Source organism: Anneissia japonica, unplaced genomic scaffold (assembly GCF_011630105.1).
Source record: "Anneissia japonica isolate Jap-2015-1 unplaced genomic scaffold, ASM1163010v1 scaffold1810_len1271414_cov176, whole genome shotgun sequence".
Taxonomy (NCBI): domain Eukaryota; kingdom Metazoa; phylum Echinodermata; class Crinoidea; order Comatulida; family Comatulidae; genus Anneissia; species Anneissia japonica.
The window spans coordinates 45,076-57,504 of NW_022702449.1; the positions used below are offsets into that span (position 1 = coordinate 45,076).

General features: G+C 35.0%; 2 protein-coding genes across 2 annotated transcripts in view; both read right to left on the reverse strand.

The window, feature by feature from the left end:
- Positions 1-993: 993 nt before the first annotated feature.
- LOC117103918 (polycomb protein eed-B-like) lies at positions 994-7,625 on the reverse strand. The gene is made up of 10 exons (XM_033244557.1): positions 7,464-7,625; positions 6,688-7,005; positions 5,699-5,824; positions 5,351-5,432; positions 4,830-4,921; positions 4,117-4,250; positions 3,627-3,732; positions 2,821-2,979; positions 2,210-2,283; positions 994-1,944 (listed from the first exon to the last, which is right to left on the reverse strand). Exons 1-10 carry the CDS (start codon positions 7,572-7,574, stop codon positions 1,818-1,820), a joined length of 1,329 nt encoding a protein of 442 aa, XP_033100448.1. The 5' UTR covers positions 7,575-7,625; the 3' UTR covers positions 994-1,817.
- Positions 7,626-7,744: 119 nt separating this feature from the next.
- LOC117103919 (C-type lectin galactose-binding isoform-like) overlaps positions 7,745-12,429 on the reverse strand; it is a 10,196-nt gene continuing 5,511 nt past the window's right edge. Inside the window, exon 5 of the mRNA XM_033244558.1 lies at positions 7,745-9,670. Within this exon, the coding sequence (XP_033100449.1) occupies positions 9,429-9,670 (242 nt within the window). The 3' untranslated portion in view covers positions 7,745-9,428. The remainder of the gene's footprint in view (positions 9,671-12,429) is intronic.

The following is a 12,429-nucleotide window of genomic DNA, read 5'->3' on the forward strand; positions in this document are numbered from 1 at the left end:
CATCACGATGGCATCAAGGTCCAGTACGATGCGCTACGGTGAATTACGATTGACCACGAAATTTAGCACGACGCAAACAATTGAAAAATCCTGCTCAAGCGTAGCAAAAATCGTGAATGTGTGAAATGGGTATTACAGGCTGACTCACACTACACAGATATATTCGAAGACAACCAACATAAAGAGTCTCCTCTAGTTAGACTCGACATTTTCCTATGATTTGTATACATTTTAAGGTAATGTAAATACTTATGAAATGAATATCTGGTATTTACTGGCAGTCAACTTCCATGTAAACTATACATTTAATAATTGGGGTGAAATTCCATTAGCAAGAGTCCATAGTTATTGAGTATTAGGGGGCCTGTCTTTATTTATAATTGATAATAATTATATTAAATTACAATTCTTATGTAAATTTGTTTATATTTTAGTACTTAGATGTGTATTGTACAAGTTGCAAGTGTAATCCAAAAGCCCCAATGGACTAGTTGATCGCAGATTCCTCTTCTTTAACGTTATCGCACTTATATATTTTGCAGCATTGCTGCAACACTTTTTAGAGGTATCTCTATCACATTGCTACTTATTTATATTTGTATTTATTGTATAATTGTTCTGTGGAGTTATTCCGAAATAAAGTGAAATGAATGAAATGCAATGAAAAGCTCTATTCAGGCAAGTTCAGATTGTTTAAAGTTCAGACTGTTTAAAGGTCAGTAATTATCATCTTCCAAACTTGAGGATCCAACATTTTTAGCCATTAAAGTTGTTGTACTGTCGTTTGTTTACTTGTTCTTTCATGAATACTCTAGTCTAGCCGAATGCATTTTTATGTATCCTAAACATAAATAATAACAGTGATTGAATAGGAACATGTTGTAAAAATTCATGCATTTTTATGTATCCTAAACCACTTTTAAAAACAGGAGTTAAATACATAAATAATAACAGTGATTGAATAGGAACATGTAAAAATCGTATCAAGCATAGTTCATAAACGTTAGGTTCCTTTTATTTCAGTGGTATGAAAAAAATATCTAGTTATGTGTGTAGTGAAAAACAGTTTGGTTATGTGAACTACTTCCTGTAAGAAAGGTCAGTCATTTTGAATTACAAGATGGCTGACATACCACCAAAAATCAATTTCATAACAAGACATATATGATATGATGAAAACTATTTACCTCTACAGTATAACTGAAATAAAATAAGGCACTACACTGGAAGTTTACTGTACTGTTCATATTTATTATTACACAACAGTAACATCTGGGACCTCTGACTCCCGCGACACACCCAAAGAGCATCAATATCCATGGCAGGATAAAAATAGTCAGTTATAAAAAGTTGACATAGTTCTGTTGTTACTTTGAAGACTTAGTGCTAAAATGTCAGGTCAGTAGATATGCTTTATTTTCTTCCAGGTCAAATTGCAATAGTTTTTTTTCTTCCGAGAAGTAATATTTTATGACTGCTAAGTCGGTTTTCCAATAGCAAATTAATTTGCATGAATCGAAAGCATTGTTCATGCGCATGCACATTTCTATCAGAGTTTGCACTTCAGTGAAATCGGTAGTTCAAACTGTTTCTGCTTTTTGCGAGGCAAAAAAAATTGCGCAGCCAATCAGTGCTCAGGAAGTAAACTAACGCTTTTGATTCGCGCAAATAAATTTGCCTAGTTGAAAACTGGTTTTACATTCACTGTGCTTGGCTGCTGTGTTTGCATCATTGCAGACATACATTTATTAGTTCAGTTCTAAGCATTATCAGTTGATCCTTTCCTATCTTGATACAACAGGAATTCATCTCTCAATTCATTTAATTCTGTCCCATCTCCATACAGTGCCATCGTCACAGGCATACACCAAGACACTGCCATCCCTCGACAAAGATGTCTGTCTAATTGCAGAATTACAGTCAGGATGACCCAATTTAATAAACCTAAAAACAAAATAACAAACAATATTTAAGTAATTAATATATTTGTTAATTAATATATTAATATTAATTACTTAATATATTTGTTAATAATATGTGGAAAAGGGCAAAAAGTCAATTCTTGATTATTGTTTAGTGTTTGAAGAGCTAACAATCTGGAGCTCCTGCCCAGTTCTCCCTACTCGTGCATTTAAACCATTTGCTATTTTAAAACCAAGCCAAATGAAAATACATGATTTAAAGATGACTGTTGTTGCATATGACTTACTTTGCTTGTGATGGGTCATCAACATCCAAGTCCCAAACGTACGTCTTACCAATCTGATTCCCTTGCGCCAATATCTGCAATTCAAAAAGTTTCTGTTATTTACAGCCATTCCCAATTGAAAAACAATTTGGTATTAGTGTACCAAATGATGCAATAAGTGTAATGACAAACTATAATTATAATGGCCCGAAGGTTGCTTTTTGGTGTAAAAGAAAGGGCGATTTGTTATACCATATGGGTGTGCAGCTGAATTTGAGATTTATAATGTGCTGATTCCCATAGGCAGTATACAAATAAAAGCAAACAGTAATGTGGAAAATAATTCTATACTCTTGGGTGCAATATTTAAATTATAGATTGAATACATACTTCTATTGTTAGAGGGGGCCCCAAGGAGGCACTTTTATAGATGTATATTCCAGACCACAAGAGGTAAATTTAAAAATGATTATCTTCAAGCATTATTAAGGAATTAGCTAAAAGTTTATGGCTCCACTTTTTAGACAGCCAGAAATAGCAGTCTCAGAACTCACCAAAAAAACGTTTTTTTCCCTTTTTTTTTTTTTTTTTTTACTGGGGGGTTGGGGCCTCCAACCTTCCCTTTTAACTACCTTTTGAGAGAAGTCCATACTGAATCTCATAAACCAGATATCACAGTTGGTATACTCAAGCTTATGTAGCACCGTAACTTGTTTACTATTGGTCTTTATCTGGTTAATGTTATCATCAATTGTGCCAGGTTTCCAACACACAATACAATTTTCACACGACTGAAAAAAAAAAAGCTTTTATCAATTCAATGTATTGCAGTACAGACTTGCAAAAAATTAATTTTTAGTTATACAGAGTTGAACAGTCAAATGAAAGTTATAAAAGGAATCATTTAAGCACCAGTGACAAATAATTTTTTTAAACAGGCGCTATGCAATTCTCCAATTTATTATTATTATTATAAAATTTTGTTAGGAAGTTATAGGAGTTTAAACATACAGCTGTTTAAAGAACAGTATTTGCCTTCAAAGTTTGATTTCACACATTTCTCAGAGATCATCACTAATTTGTTAAAAAATGTTGATTCAACATAGAATATGGGGGAAACTAAGAGCAATGCATGATGTTTAGTGCAATAAAATAGATAACGAGAATGTTGACATTCCAACATGTTTTTGGACATTATTTCCAAATCGTGAATTGTGAGGAGTGACTGGTTTTGCTTGTCTTTGCCACAATATATAACAAGCACTCCTTGGTTAGATTTTTTATTCTTAAACTGTTGAAAAATAAATATGTAAAACATAAAAGCACTGGGATCACGTTATTGTTTTAATTAATCTTGTTCAAGTCCAGTTCAACTTGCTAGGCAGTAAGTACTACTAAACAAAATACTATACACTGTACACAACACTACAGCACGAACCTTTGAAAGAACAAAATTTCCAAGCCACCGGACGCAATCCACATAATTTCGATGAATATCACGAGTTGTAAAATCAGGTATGTGAACATACAATGTTTTAAATGGACTGCAAACAAATTCAAAAGTTGATAAATAATTTAATTAAAAGTATTAAGACACTGAGAATATGGCTATACATAATGCAATAGGAATAAAAGTCTTACAAAATGCCAAACATCTTCTACTCCTAGTAGTCGTATTCCTAGTAATGTCTTTAAGAACAAATTTACCGTATTCCAATTTATATATATATTATACTTGGAAATCAGTTGTAGTCATGTGAGAAGATGTGACCAGCAGTGGCCTAAACATCACACACAACTAGTTGGTTAGAAGTCGAAAGACTTGGCACATGTGCAAATACGTTGTTCACACAAGAAGGGGAATATCCCCCCAAAACAACTGGAAACAATCCGATAATGTATGGCCTGTCTTAAACAATTATACTCACTGGTCTGTTTTTGCTTGATTGTAGGTATATGACTGTTTTATTGACTCCTGTACTTTGTCTGTATTCAAGCACCATATCTTCAACGAGTGATCCATACCACAGGATACCACTCGTTCTCCATCAATATCAAAATCCTAAACAAAAACCTCTACATTAGTTTATAATTTAATTGCAAGAGCATAAGAGTACACTGGTTGAATTTCTCCACCCCTAAAGCTCCAATAACACTATCAAGTGAAGTACAGTAGGCCTAAATAAAAGAGCTTAGCTTGGCCAAAAATGTATTAAAAAAGGGGACATCCCAAATATACATACAGAATAGGAATACAAGAAACAGAATGAACCTACAGTATGAAGCCTCATTCACCATCTCCACCATTCTACAACATGTACTCAAGGGGAAAATTCAAGGGGGAGTGGGGGAAGCCAGCCAGGCCCCCCCTCCTCAATTATTAAAAAATGGAAAAAAAGAAAAGTATATTCAAATTTAACTCTGAGAATGCCATTTCTGGCCCCCAAGAGGTGCCATAACCATAAATAGGTAAAGCTGGTAGGGCTGAGGGGGGTCACCACTCTCTGAAAATTCCTCCCTGGGCCCCCTCAATTTCAAATTCTTGGATCCGCCACCGGTACTTTAATACCATATTAGGTTATTTTTAGAAGTCACTCATCATTCAATAAGCAATTACATGACAACTGGGTTCCATACTTACTGCACTGAGAACTTCATCCCGGTGACCTTCGACACCTCCTAGCACCAGCACCACTGAATCTGTTTTCAAGTTCCACAGTCGAATTGATTGATCTAAATGATAACAATTATATAAAAATAATATCAATAATAAAAGCATTAGTAAAAATAAAAATAATTATCATGAATGTACACACACATGATTTCAATCAACACAGAATTGTAAAAATACAGGTCTCATTCTTTTCTGTGGTCCCAAATGAACAAATGTCTGTTATTTTTATTACTCTAATTAGAGACCAAACCTGCTAAAGACCATGAAACCCTGGTCCCAAGTGTGGTCTTTAATTGGAGGGAGACCTGTACAGTATTTGTGTTGAGATCAGGATTAACAATAACTTTAACCAATTACATATATTAGTTAATATAGCAAAGATCACAAACTTTCATATGAAAATTATTGGCCTGTACCATATTTACTTATACCATATTTCAACTATTATATTATATAAACAGTCCATTGTCCAATGAACCTTGTCCTACCTTTACTGACTGACAGCAGCAAGTTACAATCTTGTGGATGGAATTTCAGTTCATTTATAGCATTTCCATGGGCACCATAATGCTGGGGGAAAATGTTCCAAATTTTTTTGAATACTATATTGTGATTAAGATAGTTCAGTAAATTAGTTCAAAGATATATAACAACAGGTCCCTCTATGTCACAGATTGATAAATTAGCATAAAATAGTACCCTGTCACAATAAACAATAACCTTTATCCCATGTTACATTGATGTTAAGTACCATTCTCACCCATAAACAATTATGGATAAAATGTGATTTAAATTATGCAGGGCTTAGCGGAACATACCACTGTGTCATAACCAACCTTAACGCATTGCATGGTAATTGGGCTAATTATGCGGATGATGCCTCTTGATCCAGCAACAGCTAAAAGTGGAAGTCCAGTTGATTCCTCATATGTCCAAGCACATGTGTAGAAGTTTTCCATGGACTAAACAACAGGTTAAAGCATTTTATTTGAATTCTCATACTTATCAAACCTAAACTTTAATTTAGAAACATTCCCATCAGTGATAAGGTGAGACTTTTTCATAACTTGTTGGCGCTAATGCACTTTAGTACTCTATCCTAACCCAACTGTAACCTTAACAATAACATAGCGAGACTGGAGTTATGGTTATGGTTAGGGTGGAGTACTAAAGTGCATTAGCGCCAACTTGTTTGGTAAACCCTCTGACCTCCATTAACGGTGAGTTCAAATAAACATCAAATTTTATATTTGGCCAGTTAGCGCACCCTCCATCAGAAAAAATTTGTTATTTAATTTTGTTAAGCCCTCCGCTTTCCTGAAATCTCCAAAAATAAGATAAACACACACACACACATCTGTCTCTTATAATAAAATTACATTTTTATTTTCTCCTCCGCATTGGCAAAATCATTTTGCTAAATAAGAAAACAAAATTTTAGTTTTATTTTCTCCTGTCTGGATGTTTTTGGCAAAATTTAAATTGCTAAAAAAAAAAGTATTTTTTATTTTCCACCCTTCTCTAACGATCTTTCACAAAATAAGTTCGCTAAACAAGGTATTATTAAAAAAGAATTGCCTAAAGATGATAAATAATTAATATTATTTGTTTGCTCTCTGCCAACTGAGATTTGATAGTTGATAATTTGATAGTCTGGACAGGGCTTTATACTCAATTAGTAGACCAAATAGATACTATTACAATACAACTTGCTTACTGTACATCTTTATATACTGTAGCACAGATGAAGGTATTATAAGATGCCTATGGAATTTATTTCCACTTTTTTTTAATTTCCATATTTTTCCTTGATCTGAAAGGATACATCTGCATCAATGTAACTCTGTATAATGCTGATCCCGCCATCTTCCTGCATCTCATAGATACTAACTCGGTTGCTTCCGACAGTTGCAAACACCAGCGCATCTCCCGGTTTGTGACAGTGGTTGAATTGAATCCCAAATATGGGTTGTCCATGATCTTCTTTAATGCTACAGCGGAATTTATACTGTAGTTTACAACGTTTGACCTTGAACTTTCCCCTTCCCCAACGACCTCTTCCTGGACCCGTTGTAGGGGTGTCTGAGCGAGAGATGGTGTCAGCGGTTGGTGTACTTGTTTCTGACCGGCCATCACACAGATCCTGGAACACAATAACACAAAAATTATGATAATGTGTGGGGCTAGTTATTTAAATGTGTTTTTATAACATTTTTTTTCTATGACTAAAATTTCCTACCACACACATTATTAACCATATTATTATTTCTATCAAAATTAGTCATTTACGAAAAAACCTATATTTACTAACTAAATGTAAAACTGTAGTTTAACTGCAGCAGGCTAGATCTAAACCATCGGCACTACCAATACTCTAGAGTATGGGCCCAACTACTACCTAGGCTAGGTCTAGCTAGGCCGCCTAGCTAGGAAAGCAGAGAAAGCACTGCCGTGGACGAAGGAGACCTGGTCTACGTACCTAGGCCTAGCCAGCTAGCTGCAATGCTAGCCCTAGCATCCTGCTAGCCTTTCTAAGTAAGAACAAATCAGTGAGGTGGCTGGTAGCCTAGCCAAAAATATAACAGCAGTCATGTGTATTACTTCAGTTAGCAGTTCATCACCAGAAGCTCCGTTTGAAGACCCGTTATCAGTTCCTTTCTGACATCTTCTGAATGTATGATTATCAAATCCATCCTCGTGAGTCTCCTCCATTACAAATTATAAACAGAAATTCTCCGCGCGAACATTTTTTTTTTAATTTTTAAACATAGCGCCACCAATTGGTAGCTAGAATGAACAATTAATGATAGTCTTATTAGCCAGGCATCATAAGCATGATGAGAATCTACCTCAAACGGATAATTTACTGTCATTGATGCAATATCAGTGCCATTATTTATTACAATATTTGTATAATTTCACAAAATTCGTCTTTGTTTATTAAGAATGTGTCTTAGTATATCAAGTTTCTATCTTTACTATTCCATTGATTTTTTTTTTAAGAACCGCATTATAAGCGTACTCAGGCCAGTAAGCAGGAATATTTTATTGGATGGGTGAGAATTTGTAGACATTAGACCAAAATGGCGTGGAGGGAAGCGTGGGGGTGGGGTGGGCGCCAGGGACAGAGCCGGTTGGTGTCGAAGGGCAAGTTTTATTTAATCGATTCTGAAGATGCAATAATATATGAACAATATTAAATAGCAGGGGCCCGTGGAGGGCCGATCAATCGCCTCAGCCCTATCATGGTTGGGGCTGAGATAAGAAAATTTATAATTATGGACCTTCTAGATGGCCGGAAATGGCACTCTCAGATTTAATATAATTTTTTCCAATATTAGGGGCAGGGGATATGAATAGAAACGGTTATCAGTGGCGGATCCAGGAATTTGAATTAAATAGATGGGGCCAGGGATGGAATTTTACAGATGAAAATTTATGATTATGGCACTTCTAGGCCGGAAATGGCACTCTCAGACTTTCTTTTTCTCATTTTTTGAAGTTATGAAAAAAAGGGGAAGGGGGCGAGCCGGCCGGCCCTTGAATCCGCCACTCTCAATAGCGGATCGAGGAATTCGAAATATTTAATATGGAAAGACGTTCACAGATCCTCTATAGCTGGCCGGATATGGCACTCTCAGATTTAAATTCGAATATAATTTTCTTTGTGTATTAAAATAATAGGCCTATGCCCTATATATATTTCTTGCTCTGACCTTCGCCATGGAGAACTGTGCAAAATCAATACCTACTGTATCAGGATGATTTGCAAACGAGAATAAAGATGATTTTATTGAAACCTACAAGATGAGTTTGTTCCCAGTGTTAATCATTGACACGCAAGCGGTGTGGAAAAACACTCAAATTTCTCAAAAAGATAACACAGATAAAAGTCGTTGCTTGTACGAAGAATTAGATGAGATCCTAGTTGGAAACTACTCTGATTGGTGGAGGAGGTGTGGTGGATGGTTTTAGAACGTGCGAGAGTTAGTATTGAATTTTCTACGTAAAACTCTTGTAATTTGAGGAGGAAGGGTGCGTACACACCCGTCACCCCTCCCCCTTGGGTACGTGCCTTGTACTTAATTGGAAACCTCAGTACTCGAATATATTTTATTCATTTTAATTAACATTGTTGAGATGAGTTTACCATCTTATTAAATACAATCAAATAATTCCATATCACCTAGGCCAATTTGTAAACCAGATAAATCAACTTGGTCATGTCCAACCCAGCAGGGCCCTGTAGCAGGGAACACTCGTTTCGGTGTATGTGGACAGCAGTACAATTATTTAAGTATCTGCACTCCATAATACAGCATGAGAATCTCCGAGTTCTGAACTTCGAAGTCAGATCATTGCCAGAGTTCTGGGTTGAACCCTCCTTTTCTCTCAATAAAACTGTTATTAAATTTGGAATAGGATAAAAGGACAATGGCGAAAATCGGACAAGTAGAATTAAAGTTATGAAGAGAAATGTGCGAAAAAATAGCGAAAACCGCTGAAAATCGAAGGTTTCGAATTAAATTAAATGATTTCGCGACGATCAAACTTATCCTAATGCGCCTAGGCCAATTTGTAAACCAGATAAATCAACTTGGTCATGTCCAACCCATCAGGGCCCAGTAGCAGGGAACACTCGTTTTGGTGTATCTTGACAGCAGTACAATTATTTAAGTATCTGCACTCCATAATACAGCGTGAGAAGCTCCGAGTTCTGAACAAAGTCAGATAATTGCCAGAGTTCTCGGTTGAATCCTCATTTTCTCTCATACACTCGTATTTTCGTGCCAATGCAGAACGGAAAACTGAAAAAAAAAAAGAAACATGTTGCAGTAAGTTAGAGGAATCAAAAGGTAAATATTAAATTACTGTATGAAGCGAAAATGTGTACTTTCATTTAACGAACGAACGAATTAGGTGGATGAACTTATTTATTGTTTGTGGTATGGATCAACCGTTGGAGATATGGTGCTTTGTTATTTAATTTTGTTACGCCCTCCGCTTCCCTGAAATCACCAAAAAATAAGATACATATATACATATCTTCCTTAATTATATAAATTTACAACGATCTTTCGAAAAAGAATGAGGATGTTCTCTTTTTAGAGAGATTAGGCAATTAGTCGGTTTATCCAAGTAAGTATTCACAAAGAAGATTTAAAGCATTATTTAATCATATGTAATTCAACATTTGCTCAGTATATATATATATAATTAGTTTTGATCCCAACTATCAATGAAATTGATGCAATTGATGCTATTCCACGCATGCCTCGGTTATAGAATGGTTGACAGACATGAAAGTACTGCAAAACACTTTGACTTAATTGAGACATTGAATTTTATTGGTACGAAATTTTCGGTAGCACCGGCTACCTTCATCAGCGTACGAGTATCTAAAGATATATATTAGAGCAAATTACATGTTAGCAATAGAGATAACGATGGATGTAGTTATTGCACATAAACTATGGGATTAAGATAATATATTAAACCATTACCAAGAATTAGCCATCAAAATAATTATGGAAGAAATAGGCGAGAAATGATAAATCAATCAATATATAATAAAATATGTATAAAGAGAGGCCTATGATAAATTACAGGAATGAAAAACTGTAAAGCCTGAAGCAAAACCTAGGTCCTTATTAGCTCCTATTTTATGAGTCCTAAGTTTCAAAATCCATTTTATTTCAACACATCTTCTTTCATTAAGTGATCTGATGTTGTTATCTATAATGATACATCTCATATTATATTAATGGTGTGTCTAGCTCCGTTGAAGTGTCGCTAAAGGCAGAATATAATGTTTTCTTATAGAGCTTTTGTGGTTATTAATCCTTTGTCTAAATGTGCAACCACTCTCCCCGACATAGCACACCCTTTACATACGGTACGGCACACCATAATGAGATATATGATATTATGGGCATTGTAAGTGAGCGAAGGGGGTCTGATGGTGATTTTAGTGTTGGGTGAATGGATGAGACTGTCTGTTATGAGGATATGGCAAATATTACATCTGGGATTACCACAAGGTTTGTTACCTGGCTTGGGACGGGAAGAGGGAAGATTGGAGGATGTGAGCAAAGATTTTAGGTTGGGGGTTGTCTTCTAGCCAATACGGGGGGTTTTTTGAAAGCTTCAATGTCAGGTATATTATTTTGGATAATTTTGAAGTCGTCTTCGAGCTACTTTAAATTATTTATAAATAATGAAAATAGCTCCACCATATTTTTTATATATAATTGTTAGAGGCAAAACTAATTATATATATATATTCTAACGAACACATGTTGAATTATATATTAAATAATGAATTATATGTTTATAATTTTGTTAAGTAATTAACAATAATTAATAATTAAGTACATTAATTGGCGCCTCATAATTTATGATTTATAATTGCATGCAGTATTAGATTGACAATGTAAGGCAGCTTGAAACAACATACAAAGTGTGATCATGAAATAAAAGCTGATAAACCTGAATAACCGTCAATTTGAATAAGGTCCAACAACCAAGAACAATGAATTTGATAGGATTTCAGTTTTACCAGTAGTCCACCAGAAATACGGATTTGAAGCACCAAAGTTGGACATAATTGCAACAAAACTTTTTTTTATGAATATATATAGTTAAATTTTATATCTACAACATACAAAAAGTTTACCAAAATATACCCACGGGAAAGGTGATTTTTATAGCAAAGAAAACTGAACTATTTCACTGGGCTTATACGCCATGCCTAGGATGTGTGTGCTGTGCCTTGGTTACGAAGCGCTTTAATTTGATTTGCCGCTGACGCTTTTGATTGGTTAACATACCTTCAACAGTCTGCGCGTACTCATTTACGCAACACACGTACGTACGTACGAAAAATACGCAAGTTCGTACGTACGTCACGTCCCAGAATGTAAACACGGAAATTGCTAGATATTATAACCTCTGTAATATTTAATTTCAGGGTAGATGGATCTACAACAATAATTCAATTTTAATTTTAAATACAATGATAGGTACGATTAATTGACAAATAGTGAGGCCTGCCCAGTGTGTGCCGACACAGGAGTCGGGAAAAAAAAGTATGTGATCTTACATCAATAGGCCCTATATAGGAATAGGCATATTATTATATTTTCTTACCTAAAAACACCAATTACAATTTTATAGCTAATACAATAAAACAAATTTATTTGCAAATAGTGTAAAATAATTGTTGATATTTTAAAAAAGTATAATAATGACTGATAATTGATTTATTTGAAATAGGCCTACTATTCTACTCTCTTCGTATAAAAAATGTTAGAAATCACGTAAATTCAGGATTTGGTGCCGAATTACTGTATAATGCCTGTATAATGCCTTGTCTTCTGGTGAATAGCATAAACGGGGTGACAGGCGACACGTACCCCAACTATTTTAAGGGGGTGTTCCCCATCACGTTCCTAAGAAAGTCAAGAATATTCCTGGAAATTGTAGAATTGAACTGCATAAATGACCAGATTTTAACGAAAGACCACTTTACAGGCAGATAACATCTTATTTTATAACAAGATACCGG

Excerpts from the sequence above, each read along its gene's own strand:
- LOC117103918 (XM_033244557.1), bottom strand. The coding sequence starts at position 7,574 with ATGGAGGAGACTCACGAGGATGGATTTGATAATCATACATTCAGAAGA. Across the intron at positions 5,825-6,687 it reads AGAGTTACATTGATGCAGAT|TCCATGGAAAACTTCTACAC; the intron begins GTATCCTTTCAG and ends CCTGTTGTTTAG. Across the intron at positions 3,733-4,116 it reads AATCAAGCAAAAACAGACCA|TCCATTTAAAACATTGTATG; the intron begins GTGAGTATAATT and ends ATTTGTTTGCAG.